Raw genomic sequence first — 15005 nt, forward strand, 5'->3', positions numbered from 1 at the left:
CTCCAAGTGATTAGCCGCGTTAGTAGAATTTATTAGGGTTCTGGGCCTTATATTTTGGTCTTTTCAGGCAAACTTCTGTCAAGAGGACTTGAGTGTCTTTTTTACCCCCTGGCCCTTTCCCCTTTATGTGGAATAATCTGGTTTATTACACTTCGCGTTCCCAGCATCTCTTTTTAGACACCAGAAGGGAGCACGATGTTGGAGACTTCCCATATTAGCAGCCGCCCTTTCATTGCCTTCTCCTTCCCAAGTGACTGGAAAAGCTTCTGGTTTTTGTACCTCAGTCAGTGGGTCTTCTGACATCCAGAATATGATCTTATGGGAAAGAAAAAGGCATATCTCTGTTTTGTCTGAAAGATCAAATTCACGATTTTTTCCTTCTACAGGCTCAAACATCAACCTGCCTCACATCATCCATAAAAGATTATCTGAATCTTATAGCATTTCCTGGTTGCTCAATCAACATGTATTTACTGAGTCCATCATTGCAATGCATTCTTTAGGGGACACAAGGTGTAAGGGAAAAAAGTTGAGATGTGGTGTAATAAAAAATAGCAAACATGCAGTGCTTACTATACAAGGCATTGGTCTTAAGTGTTCTCTCTCTCTCTCTTTTTTTTTTTTTTTTTTTTTTAAGACAGGGCCTCACTCTGTCACCCAGGCTGGAGTATAGTGGTGCCATCATAGCTCACTGCAGCCTTTAACTCCTGGGCTCAAGCATTCCTCTCAGCCTCTTTGAGCAGCTGGGACTACAGGTCCATGCCACCATGCCCAGCTAATACTTTTTTGTACAGAAGAGGTCTCACTGTGTTAACCAGGCTGGTCTCAAACTCCTGGCCTTTAGTGATCCTCCTGTCTCAGCATCCCAAAGTGCTGGGATTACAGGCGTGAGCCACCATGCCTGGCATCTTCCCTTGCACAATTCATCATTTTTCCTTAGGATGTCCCAGATAAATGCAGTTGTTATCTCCATTTTATATAACAGTTGGGGAAACTGAGGTACTGAGAAGTAATTGCCAAAAATAACATAGTTGGCTGAGCCAAGATTAGATCTCAAGATATGTAAATTGTATTCTCTGTCCACATGTTATTTGTATTTTAGTGAAGATAATATACAAATGAGAAAATTTATAATCCTTTCCCAGATTTTAGTTCTGAGATGGATTTTTAAGTCTCTCTAATATATACTGGTAGAATTTAATATCCTCTTCTCTCTGATCCTGGAACACCTTACACATGTCTATTTTATGAACTCAATTTTTTTTAGCATTTGTGAGTGTGTGTGTGTGTGTGTGTGTGTGTGTATGCTTATTCCAGGCTATAGGGTATTTGGAGACCTGAAGCATACAGATGAGCCTTGATTGAGCTGATTGATTGGTTAAGACTGGTCCTGCTGCCCTCTCATTCTTTGGTTTTTGGCGTGTGTATGAATGGATGGGTGCCTTGAGCTAATGCCAGGTGTCTGCTGTGCTATCGGAATCTGACCACCTTGTCTGTTTGCAGGTATCGTACTTGTTGCCATTAATCCTTATGAACAGTTGCCAATCTATGGACAAGATGTCATCTATGCCTACAGTGGCCAAAACATGGGAGACATGGACCCCCACATCTTTGCTGTGGCAGAAGAAGCCTACAAGCAGATGGCCAGGTGAGAATGTCCTCAGCCCAGAAGTCCTCCTGAGTAGTCAGTGGGCAGGAAGGGGAGTTTTTACCTTCCTCTGCAGCTGATGCTCACAGTGAGGTGGTGAGACTGGGATTGAGGAAACGTATTGGAAAAAAAGCAGCCCAAGTTCTACTGCCTACCTCATTTCCTGTTGCCTTTATCTTATTCTTGTGAACTTGAACCTAGACTTGGAGAGCAGTGGCTCTTTAGACTTATTTCATTTTTTTGAGCAAAGGAATAAATTCCTTGCATTTCATCTCTCTTTGACTTCCTTTTGGCCCCTTTTCCTCCCTTCATGGTATAATATAATTCATTTGATAGTATCTCCATTCCCTTACCCCAGCCTGATCTACAGATAGTCTCACTGAAGACTCCCTTTTGAAGAAACCAGGACTCTTTGACAACTTCTTGAGATGCCAAGCACTTGAGGGCAGACATTGAAGTTTCAAATTGGCAGCTGTGCATAGTGGTTTGGGGTTTTTAGCCTGGAAGTGGAGCTCTGTTTAGGCATTTAAGTAGATCTCCTCCTTATTGCTGTTATTCTTTTCACTCTGAAAAATAGCAGGTCTGTTTCTTCAGAAAATGGGTTGGGTGATGGGCTGTAACTTCAGCATAAAGTAGAGAAAGATAGCTTTATCAATGTTTTGGGGGAAATGCAGGTCTCAGTTAATGCTAAAATGCTAGATTCTTTCAGCCAAGTTTTTCTTGTCACCTCTAGAGAACATTTTTTGGAGCTGGCAACATATAGCAAAGTCTTTTTGGAGAAGGAAAGCTATTTAGATTAATTTAGTAAAAGGAGTTAGTGATTTTTGTAGGGGGAGAATCCCATTCTAGGTGGTCTGTGCTTCAGTGAATTTCAGGGTATCATTTTCATCCCAGCAAAAATTTCCATGAGGGAAGACTGTTTTATGGGCATCCTTGCAGATTTATAGTGCTTTGTTGCTGGCTGTAGAGATCAGTATATAAAAGGTCTGCTTCATTATAGATACTCAGTGATGTATTCAAAATAAGCACCGATTGGAGAGCTGAAAAATCTAATAAACAGAATGACCTGTAACTATTTTATTTCTCCAAAGAGTGGAGCTAAAATTATTGCAACCTTTCACTTTTCTCTAATGCCAAAAGAAAGACCATACACTATATTAATCTGCTGTCAGGGCTCAACTAGGAGTCCCTTAGCTTGGCAACTCATTGACGTGTACCTCTTACCCAGTGGTGTGGCTCAGAAGATTGTGTAGAAAGAAGAATGAGCATTAGCATGTTGCACAGTATGCAGCCTGCGCATGAGTTTCTGTTGGAGGCCATGGGTATGGCACAGAGGAGGGAGGCCTGGGGACTGAACGGATTCTGTGCTTTGGAAGAATCTATTCACCTGAGTCTACATGCACTTCATGTGAGAACAGTGACACTCTTTCCTCCTTTAGAAGATGGTTTCTTTATGGTTCTGAAAGAGAAGGTAGGTGTGGCTTGGTTCTTACCATGTTCTACCATGCCAACGGCTCTGACAGCTCTCTAAGACTTGTCCTGTCATGGCTGGATGCTTTCATCCCATTCTCTTAGCCACTGCACTTAGGTGTGTCAGAAGTTTCCATTCTTCATCAAAGCTGCTTGTGGACTCCTGTAGGCTTGAGAATCTTCTAGCTTTCCACTCTGTGGAGTCTTCTAGGTTTATCCACCCTGTAGACCCTCTTGACAAGATTCCTCTGTTCTTCTCTGCCGTGCCTAAAACTGAGTCCATGGTTATCCTACACTTGGGTTATTTCACTTGCTTGGGACCTTTGCACCCATTATGGGGAAGAGGATGTGTGGGAGTCTGGGGTGATTGGTGTGATACTGTCTTGCCCTAGGGTAATGAATTTGTCAGTAGAGAGTTCGGATGTTAAAGCTGAACTGGGATTGCTTCCTTAAGGATTTTCTTTAAGATTTTAAGGTTTATACTTGTTTTACCACTTGGTCCCTAATTTTGCTGAAGTTCTTGTGCAATTTTTGCTTATGAACATGCATTAGAAGTAGGAAGACCAGCACATGTGGCCACAAGGGAGAGCTTTTTTTTTTTTTTTTTTTTTTTGAGATGGTGTTTCGCTCTTTCGCTCAGGCTGGAGTGAAGTGGTGCGATATCAGCTCACTGCAACCTCTGCCCCCCGGGTTCAAGTGATTCTCCTGCCTCAGCCTCCTGAGTAACTGGGATTATAGGCGCCTGCCACCACGCCTGGCTAATATTTGTATTTTTAGTAGAGACGGGGTTTCACCTTGTTGGCCAGGCTGGCCTCGAACTTCTGACCCCAGGTAATCCACCTGCCTCAGCTTCTCAAAACGTTAGGATTACAGGTGTGAGCCACCACGCCCAACTGAGAGCTATTTTTGAATTAGTTCTGTTGTCAGCAGCTCAGGGTTTCTGTTGTTGATCTGAGATGTACATTGGAAGCCTCAGCAGAATCTGTTAAGCCAAGAAAGAAGGGTGACCCATTGGTTAGATGCAGGACAAGTTTTTGCTGTATTTCCTGTATGGGCCTTCTCTATCAGTTTTGGATACTAGAACACATTCATTCAACAGTATTTGTCAACTGTCTGTTGTGCTTTTTCTGACTCATCAGTAGTCATTGAAATAATTATGTGGTTTAAGTAGCCATAGGCTAGCACAGTGTACTTTGAATTTGAGCCTGCCTAACAGCTGGGTGAAATGAAAGGTGTAAGAAACTAACATTAATAGTTTTCAGTCTTTGGAGACTACAACTCAGGTGGCCTTGGACTCAGTGATTCTCGTGATTCACTGGGGACTGGATTTTCTTTCTTGATGTGGCTCACACAGGGACTCTTGATGCTTTGAGTGGGTGGGGAGACTCTCTGAGAGCATGAGGGGCTAAGTATACATCTTTATTCCCCCCCCACACCCACCCCCCAAGAGTTCCAGGAGAACTACTCGCGCTGGAGGAAAGTTAGAGGAGATAACAGTAAGAGAAGAGGATTCGTTCACTGTCCCTATCTCTGTCGTATTCACCAAGTCTGGGCCTGAGGGTGAATGCAGATTCACAGTGAAGAAAAAGGGGGTGTTAAAATCCTATGAAACGTCATTTTCCTGAATTCTGTCCACTGCATGAGAATCCTGTGAGGAACGGGCTGACCTCCACTTCTTAGCTCTATGCTTTCTACTCCTCCTTCCCCATCTGAGACCCAGAAGGCCCACTCACTCATTTTTACCTTCCTCAGCTCCAACCTCAGGTCCTCCATCAAATCATTATCAGCAGATGTTTCTAAAGTATCAGTTATTTGATAGGCTCAATACTGGCCACTAGGAAATTTAAGACCTCACCCTGCTTCTTAAGGGGCTCACTTTCTGGTGGGAGAGAGAAAATGTATGTAGGCCAAGAAACCCATAATTGCAGGAAGTATAAATAAAAACTGTGCCACCGTGTCATTTAAATTGAGCTTGGAGACCTAATGTCACAGATCGTCCAAGAAAACTAGGATTTTAGCTAGGTCTTGATGAATTGGTAGGATGCACAGAGTGAGAAGAGGGCCTCTAGGTGGGTGGAGTAGTGGACCATGACCTCAGAAGTGGGGCGTCAAAAGGCATCACGAAACCACAAGATACTGCCTTGCACTCACTAGGATGTCTACAATCAAAGATATTATAACGAGTGTTGGCAAGGATGTGGAGAAATTCGAATTCTCACACCCTGCTAGTGGGAATGTAAATTGGTGCAACTGCTGTGGCAAATAGTCTGATGGTTTTTTGAAAAGTAAAACAAAAATCCCCCTATGACCCAGCAATTCCATTCTTAGGTATGCACCCAAGACAAATGAAAACACATTTTTTTTTTTTTTTTTTTTTTTTGAGATGAGTTTCACTCTTGTTGCCCAGGCTGGAGTGCAATGGTGCAATCTTGGCTCACTGCACCCTCCACCTCCCAGGTTCAAGCAATTCTCCTGCCTCAGCCTCCTGAGTAGCTAGGATTAAAGGCACCTGCCACCACACCCAGCTAATTTTTGTATTTTTAGTAGAGACAGGGTTTTGCCTTGTTGACCAGGCTGGTCTCGAACTCCTGACCTCAGGTGATCCGCCCGCCTTGGTCTCCCAAAGTGCTGGGATTATAGGCGTGAGCCTCCGTGCCCGGCCTGAAAACACATATTTACACAAAAACTTTCACATGTTCTTAGCAGTGTTATTCACAATAGCCAAAAGGTGAAAACAACTTATATGTTCATCACCTGATGAATGGATAAACCAAGTGAGGAATATCCATACGATGGAATGTTATTGGCCTTAAAAGGTAACAGAGAACTGATACATGCTACCACATTGATAATCCTTGAAAATATGCTAAATCAAGCCAGATACGAAAGACCACATGTTGTCTGATTCCATTTCTATAAAATGTCCAGAATACGCAAATCTATAGAGACAGAAAGTAGATTTATAGTTGCCTAGGGCTGGAGGTTGAGGCAAAATGGAGCGTGATTTCTGAGAGGTACGTTTTTTTGGGGGGTGGTTGTGGGGGTTGATGAAGTGTTCTAAAAATTGGTTGTGCTGCTGGATGCACAATTTGGCAAATGTACTAAAAATCATAGAATTATACACAGTAAATGAGTGAATTGTGTGTTCTGTGAATGATATCTTAATAAAGCTATTATAAACAAAAAGACATGGCCAGGAGACTGTACCTAGGAGACTGTAACTTACATGGTGAATGGATCTGCAGGGGTGTCTGGGCTATAAAGTTAGAAACAAGGTGAAGCCAGACTGTGGAGGCCTTTGCAGGCTGGGGTGAACTTTGGGGAAGAAGTGTATTCTATTAACACAGTACAAAGGTGGCCAAACGAGTTTGGGAAACCATGCGTTAACCAAGTTAAACATCTTCCTTTAAGGCAGAGCTTCCCAGAGCCCTTATGTTGACACGCCTTCTGAGTTTCCAAGATAGGGATCCATTATGCTGGGTTTGCAAATCATATTTAGACACAAAACTGTTTTCAGAGATTATTTCAAGGGACTAATGTTCTGTGCAACACTGTTTGAGAAATGCATAGGGCAATGGAGAAGTTTTAGTGTCTTGGATAAGGAAATAATATGATACAAGAGATGTTCAAAGAAAAATTTTTCTCTGTTGGGTCCTATTAGTGATATCTTCTTCTCCATATTCCTGTACATTTCCAAGGATAAGAATACCTTCTCATCAGAAGCTTAGCTTGTTGTGGAAAGAACTTATCTGTGTATAGTGTGGATGAAAGGCAGGGAATTATAAAGTGTGAGACTTTGTGGCACAGTGTTATGTTCTACTTCTTTTATCTTCCATGCTTTACCCCAGGGCATGTGATTGGTGCTCAAGAAAGAATAGGAATTATTCTCATTAATGCATTTAATTCTCAGGGTTGCTGTCTGAGATTAGTTATCCCCACAATACAGATGAGGATAGAGACTTTTGGATGCTGAATAGTTCTCCAAGGTCATGAAGACAGTAACTGGGTACAGATGGAGTTCAGACCCAAGCTTCTTTGCTGCACAGCTTCCTCCATTAGCTGAGAAAAATGATACTACATCCCTAAATGGGCAGAGATGGAACCCAGACCCAATCTGATTGCCCAATCCTTCCTGCTTTAGCCAAGAAGCTGTTCTACTTCCCTTAATGGGTAGCAATGGAATTTAGACCCAATCTGTTTGCCCCAGAGCCTCCTGCATTAGCAAAGAAGCCCTACCACCTCTCTAAATTTTGTCTGCTCAGCCCCAGTCTTGTCAGAACAGAGCAGATTCTGGTCCCCCAAGTAGCACTAAGGGGCAAAAGGGATAGATCTTTGTCCTTACCGTTTTGGTGTGTTTTCCAGCCTTGTTGGTGGGAGTGTGCCGTCTTACTTGGCTGGCTGAGTCTGATTGCTTTTTTGAGCCATGTGTTTTATTTGTGCTGGTTTTTTTTTTTTTTTTCCTGAAAGGGAGTGGGGATGCTGCAGAGCAAATTTATTTGCTCAGGTAGCCAAGGTAATAGAGCACCCACATTCCCATCTGTCTCTGCTGTGTTGCCAGCTGTGACTAATAATGAAAGATGAGATTGCTGTTGCCTGGGATCCCGGGAAGGGGTGTGCAGCTTGGAGGCCTGTAGAGGGTGGGGCTGGTGAGGAATGAAATGCATCCTTGCCAGAGTGGGAGCCATCCTGGAGGTGGGGTTTGGAGCCCATGAGGGTGAGAGCCTGTGCTCGGCAAGGATAGGGATTCTAGTTAATGGTCCTGGTTGGGCTCTTGGAGGAGGGTCTCTTGCTTGATTTGGATCCCCATAAGTGTGAAGAGCGTATAGAGAATTTGATGGTCTTCCAGGGAAGCAGTATGGGAATGAGTGTCCATAGTGAAAAAGCCAAAAGTGTCCCTCTTTGGTAAACAGGAGGGAAGAGGTTGCAAGGCTGATCGTATGAGTGGAAGTGAGAGGCTGTCCTCTGTTGCTAGGACAACCCTTAATGAGCACATTGACTCCTCAGGGCAATGAGAAATTCCTGATTGTGGAAATACATTGCAGAAGGGAAAGGGAGCGAGGAAGCTATGCATTTTCCATTTTTGGAGGTCAAAACAACAATTAAAAATAGAATTGACAACTTTATCTTCCTAATGATGGGGATGGAATGCTCTGGGATGCATGAGAATGGACTCAGGACTTTTGCATTCAACTCCAGGCTGCAGATTCTGTTGAACTTGGATCTTTGGAAATACATCTTTCAAAAAGAATTATACAGAGGTGACCTAAATCTTCATGTTGCTTTGAGATCAAGTTTTAAATAAAATAATGTCAGTTTCTTCCTTCAGTTTTGGCATAAGGTGGTTTGTTATTCTGGGCTGTTACGTGGTTTGGGGAGGTTGGGGATGTGGAGTGCCCTAATTGAGCCTCAGGTTTTCAGTGAGAGAATGTCATCATGCTGATGTGAGTGTGGAGCCAGGTTTTTCCTGTAAGTGGTATGCTGTGCAGGAGTATGCAGGGGTCTGTCCCCCAGTAACCTCCTCTCTCCCAACCTGCCATGTGTCCAGGGGTAAACTCTCTGATATCTGTGGTTCTCAACATCTTCACACTTTGAGGAGAACATTGGCCTTACTTCTGAGAGGAACTTGGATCCAGTGAGAAGTCATGAGGAACCTTTGAAAGCTCTTGGGCGCTGTAAGACTTTGCATACAGTTGTTACAGCTGACAGATTGATGGGCTATGGTTGAGTACAGTGAATGGTGGAGTCCTTGGGGAGGTCAGTGAGTAGGGAGCAGTGACTGGGTGAATTTTATAGTAAAGTCTGAAACCAGGACTTCAGTCAGCCCTGAATTTTGGGTGAATTTTATAGTAAAGTCTGAAACCAGGACTTCAGTCAGTCCTGAATTTTGGATGAACTTTTCTTTCCCGTTCAATATAATTTCAAGTCAGGGTTAGTCAGAATTGCTTTAGGACAAGGTATAAGAGATGCTTAAGATGTCTGACCACAGGAATGGTTTTTAATCTCTTCTCCAGCCCTGTCTCTTATTTCTTGAACATGCCCTGAGCATTGCACATTCAGATTCCTTCCTGGGATGCTCTGGGCTGTTCGCTTGTCCCTGTTCTTCCCTGCTCACCTGGGTCTCTCGTTCTGTGACCTCCTGCACAGCCATGCCAGTGCACACCTATCTCCCTCCCCTAGGGATGCTACAGCACTAAGGTTTTGTGAAATTGTTTTGATCCTTTCCAATCTCTTAGATGGTATTATTGTTTGTGTCTACCTATCATATTCAAATTGCTAGTTTTATTGTTAAAATTTCTGAGCAGGGGAAAGTTATTTAAGTGTGCAGTGAGTATGGCTAATGACGACATCCCTATTTTAAAAGAAATTGATAGTAAATGGATATTGCCATCTCCTTTTAAAATTGTGCGTTTAGGAAAGAATAGGAGAGGCAGTTTCCTTTGCCTGCCTTCTATGACCCTGCAGAGGTCATAAATATTATTAACAGTTGCATATCTGCAGTGTACCCAACATGATTTGTAAGGTTAAATCTCAAATTGAAATCATAAAGCTAAGAGATATTTTAGTTTCTTAATATTCACTATTTTACCTGGAAAAGCACAGCATGTTAGAAAGGAGAGAGCCTGCGTCATCCAGTGGAAATTAGTTGTGCAGGATACTGTGTTCTGGCAAGTGGTCTTTTGGATGCTGCCCTACCATTCCCAGTATAGGATACTTTCTCAAATGTGTTACATTTTTCACAGCTTTCATTATCAGGAGTTTCTCTATCACACAGCACTTTGCTGAGTCTCCATTTGCCTTCACCCGTGGACCTGAGCCCTTCCTGTACAGCTGTCCAGGATAATGATCATTTTCTTGTATGGCAGCCCCTTCTGTCCTTGCCCCCCACTCTGGCCCAAGCCTCCTGGCTCCCACTGCCATTCCTTATGAGCACGGCTTTTCAGACACTCTCCTATCTGGCCACCCTGAGATGTCATCTGGTCTTTCTGTCTGGTGTTGATGGTCGCTGGATGTGGTCTGCAGAATGTGAGGTGATGAGGTACTCATGCAGAATTTCTGACCGAGTCTGCAAATGCATTTATTTTTGGCAGGTGTTTCACGTTGTTGACTTATTGTAAGTTTACAAGCCACTAAATTTCCATCCCTTTCCCTGCCCCACCCACATGCACACTCAAGAACTGTTTTTAATCACAGCTTTAATGGGATGTAAATAACTAGCAATAAACTACACATATTTAAAGTGAAGTCACACACATTAAATTGCACATACAATTAGACATTGTATAGTATACACCCCGGAAACCATCACCACAATCAAGATAGCAAACATTTCCTTAAGTCCTGAAAGTTTTCTTGTGTTTTTTCTTTTTTCAAAGTCTTCCCTCCATCCCCAGGTAACCCCTAATTTGCTTTCTGTCAGTATAAATTCAGACTGCTGTTAAGGTATGTTGCCTTCATCCTGCACTTCCTCAATTGATTTCTTTTTCCCTTTGGTATGCTAAGCAGGATTCTATCCATATTAAATTTCACCCTGGTACTTGTGTTCTGTTATTTTGTGAATGTATCTTTTTGAATTCTGATTTTTGCATCTGATATATCAGGTCTCCCTAGCTTGATGCATTGCAGATGTAATGAGTCTGTTGTGCCGTTCTTATCCAGAAGTGGTAATCTGGGGCCGGGTGCGGTGGCTCATGCTTGTAATCCTAGCACTTTGGGAGGCCGAGGGGGCGGATCACGAGGTCAGGAGATCGAGACCACGGTGAAACCCCGTCTATACTAAAAATACAAAAAAAAAATAGCCGGGCGTGGTGGCGGGCGCCTGTAGTCCCAGCTACTTGGAGAGGCTGAGGCAGGAGAATGGCGTGAACCCGGGAGGTGGAGCTTGCAGTGAGCCGAGATTGCGCCACTGTACTCCAGCCTGGGAGACAGAGCGAGACTCCGTCTCAAAAAAAAAAAAAAAAAAAAAAGAAGTGGTAATCTGGATAGATTCTTGTAATGTGCATAGATTCCTGTAATGTGCATGGAGCAGTTTTTTCTCCAGGTACTAGTCACTTAATCTGGTAGAACTAAACATTGAGTCAAGTGCTCATGCGTATTAAGTCTTGCTAAAACCTGCACACACTGGGTTGGTCAATCATGACTTGCTCTTGGAGCACTCTTGGTTGTGTGTGAGGTGGACTAGCACGGACCCCAGTTAGCATCCCAGCTTCACCCGGGTCAAGCTCCTTCGCTTAAGGTGTGCCATTTCTTTATTGGAGCAAGGGCGTGTGTGTGTGCACTTGTTTCCTCAGGTCACTGTAAGGCATAAATGGGCTCAAGTGTTGGAGCAGTGAGCACGGAGCCCTGTGCAGGCAGAACCCTCCTGGGTGTGGGCTCCTGTGGCTCCTACACACCGTTCTGGTTACACAGCGTTTTCCTGATGTCAAAGTCAAACTTGTCACCCTACATGGATTTCTTTTGGAATTAATAGTGGTGCTGACATGTGAGTAGGATTTAGTTTTTCAAGGTGTCCAAAATAATTTTCATTAAAAAAAAGCTAATAGAATGTGAAGCCTAGCAGGATGAAACAGCATTGCTATTTACTTCATAGTAATGCCTTTCACGCTGTGTTAACCACTTTCTTTTTCAACTGTGTATTTTCACATTTATATCCCAGAAGACAGAGCAGCGAAAACCTAGTCTGACAATGGGCCTGAGTTTTGCAGCAAAGGAAGATGCTGGGAAGCGAGGCAGCTAAGAGTTGAGTGTCCAGGGACAGCAATGAGACTGGCTTAAGTTCTTAAAACACAGTAGCCGTGTGACCCTGAGCAAGTTCCTCAAGTTCACCTCAATTTGCGCACCAGGGTTTGTGTCTCTAAGATAGGGATAAATGTCATGTCTAACTCACAAAATTGTTAGAATTAAATCAGTTGATAAATGAAAATGCTTAGTATGATTTCTGGCACAGAGTGAGGGTTTGCTGAATGTCAGGCACAGTGGTGGTGATAGTACTGATGGCACATTATAGGTGTCATATCCCTCATCATGTCGCAGTATCCAAAAGAAGGAAATGATGGAAGAATTCATAGTTGAGTAAGATTCCATTTATAGGTTGTCCTCAGAACAGATTTTACTTTCAGGGCCAAGTGAACAGTGTAAGGATAGCCAGTTGTATGTGCTCAGTGAAATTCTTTTGGACTTTTTAATAGGTTTGTGCTTGGCAACCAATTATAACTTCTATAATTATAATTTCAATTTGTCTAGAGGAAATATAGCATAAACTACACTATGCTTATGCATTTATTATATATGGAAAACAAGCCGCTTTCAGTTCTACAGTTAGAGTGAAATTGCACTGTTAGTGGCTGAGCAGCCACAGAATAGCGTTTAATGTGGACTTTACTGCCCTTTTGGTGACACTGTAAACTTAAACAGAAAATAAGATATTCCATTGCAGGAACCAAATAATTATTTGATTGTATATAGCCAGTTTTTTGAAAGATGGCTAGCCAGACACCACTGATCATGTGGTGGATGCCAGAAAGCAGCTTTTCTTAAGTGGCTGGAAGTGATAGTCCCTTCTGGTGCTTGCAGTAGTGAATCAGTTGGTTAGAGCAGCAATCTTCAAACTGCTGGGTGTACTAGTTTTTGGAAGACGATTCACTAGAGTATGTGAAGAAAATATTAAAACTTTATTTTTTGCATCTTTTTAAAACTTAAAATATCATTCGTATATGTTTTATGCTATGCATAATATAGTACAGTGTCACAGAAAACAATTTATAAACTATAAGCATGCTCACAGTTTTCTTTATCGATAGGGATGCATGTCAAAAGTAAGATAATGAGTTTAATGTCTAGGGAAGTGTCTAAAGCCACATGTGCAATGATCTTTGTGGACTGGTTTATTTCAGAGGAAAAGCTGTCCCACGGCCCCCTGCTGGGGACCTTGTCATTGTACCTTTACAGTGTGGGGTGAAGATGAGAGAAGGTGGCCATTCCATCACAGGGAATATAACTGAGAGTGCAGGCCATTGTCCCTCTATTAGTGTCATCTGTCTAGGCTGGGTTAAAGAGCACTGCACTGTCTAGTAGCTCTTTGATTCTATTAGGATATAATAAACATATACTGTTACAGGGCCAACAGGTTCATATGCCCACTGCACAGTAACAGACCAGTAACACTGAGACAGCAGGGTTTGCAGCAGAGAAAGAGTTTAATGATCACAGGGCACCAAGAGAGGAGATGGGAGGAGATCCTTAAATCCACCTCCTTGAGGAGTTCTGGGCTGGGGTTTTTAAGGGGATCACAGAGGGCAAGGGGCTAGACAACTGGGGTTGTGAACTGGTTGGAGGAAGGGTGATGAAATCATCTGGATGTGGAAACTGCGTTCTTTGAGTTAGTTCCTCCTGAGGTCCTTCAGACCAACTATGTTAGTATCACTGGTATGCAGGTCTTGACCTGTAGATGGTACTTAAAGCCTTGGGAATGGATGATGTCAATCAAGGAGAGATTGCTAGGGAAGTGAGAACTTCCCAGATCTCTGAAAGAAAATCTTAAATGGAAAATGTTTTTTAATGTTCAAGTTGTTATCTATAGATCAGTGAAGGGGAGCTATAGTCTTGTAACAGGGTCTCTGTAATTCTAGGACAGTAGGCACCACACAACTATGAGGAAGAGAGTCAGAAAGCAAGCCGACCTCATGAACACTGAATGTGCTGCAAGCTTGGTTTATTTTCATTTTCCCACTCCCTTCTTCCTTGATTAAGTTTACACAGTTCATAAGGACAGTTTCAGTATGATAATGAACAGTGTTTTGACTTAAAGGAATTCCCCAAAGCTCTTTAAAAAAAATCATGGAGATACTTAAAATTAAGTCCCAGTGTATGGCTAGTCTACCTGGTCTTTGTCCACAGCAGATACTTGGGAAGTCAGGGAACCTCTCTGGGTGAGGAATACTGCAGAAAGGCCTGCAGGCAATGCAGCACAGCCAGGAGAAAGCTCCATGTCTATGTCCTTTAGAACCACAGTGGGCAGGCTTAAAAGCAAATGCCTTTGAACCTTCCTGGCTCCTGCCCCTATTACAGATCGATAATGTTGGAAGCCAGAGGCAGGGGTGTACCTACAGCCAAAAGATGACAGAAATTAATTTGGTCCTCTGTATTCCCAGAACTAGAGAATGAAATGATTCATGATTGATGACTTGCTTTTAAAAAGATGTGCTTTTTGGTTAAAAAGGGAATTAAACCTTCTCTACAAGAGCAAGTACCAAGAATACTTAGAATTATGGGATGTCTTTTGAGAAAATGTCTTGCACGTGGTAGCAGAGAGAAGGAGAGAGGTGGAATCCCAGCATCCAGGACTTCTCTGCTTAGTCACCCTTCTTAGCTAAGAATGACTGCACCACTGACCTTGTGTTCCTGTGAATGTTAATATAGGTGTTTGAACTATTTAGAGTCTCTCTAGCCACATTTAGTTTAAATGTATGGTACTGATCTTCAGTTATGATGTTGGGGATCAATATATGCTCACTCGGGTTTTTTCTGCTTCCCCACTGGGTCATTGGGCTCCTAGAGTTTTATTCCATTTGTCATTGCACATATTGATCCATCATAATTACCTGATGTGTACGAACTCCAGCTCAGCAATCTAAAGCAGAGATTTTTCTTCCTGCCTGTGTGGGGTTGTCACTTCTACAATTTTGTCCATTTTACTTCCTTATATTTATAGAGCCCATTATATTTTATTTTGTGGAGTATGTGTTGATGTAGTGCATAGAGTGAAGACTTTTTTTCTTCCTGAAGTTGGAAGGCTCTTCAGGTCAAACAGCGTAGGACAGGGTTTCCTCTTTCGGCATCTTCAACGCATGGTACCCGGTCTAGGCTGGAAATTTCTAGTGTCTCGGGGAGG

The 15005-nt window shown here is 42.8% G+C and overlaps 1 protein-coding gene across 4 annotated transcripts in view; it reads left to right on the forward strand.

Annotated features, from left to right (window-relative positions):
* The window catches only part of MYO5B (myosin VB), a 363462-nt gene that overhangs the window by 155156 nt on the left and 193301 nt on the right, over window positions 1–15005 (forward strand). For all 4 annotated transcript variants that reach the window (XM_063639552.1, XM_055299641.2, XM_055299651.2 and 1 more), the window contains exon 4: window positions 1504–1648. In XM_063639552.1, coding sequence (XP_063495622.1) covers window positions 1504–1648 — 145 coding nt within the window. The remainder of the gene's footprint in view (window positions 1–1503; window positions 1649–15005) is intronic.

This window comes from Symphalangus syndactylus, chromosome 1 (assembly GCF_028878055.3).
Source record: "Symphalangus syndactylus isolate Jambi chromosome 1, NHGRI_mSymSyn1-v2.1_pri, whole genome shotgun sequence".
NCBI classification, from domain to species: domain Eukaryota; kingdom Metazoa; phylum Chordata; class Mammalia; order Primates; family Hylobatidae; genus Symphalangus; species Symphalangus syndactylus.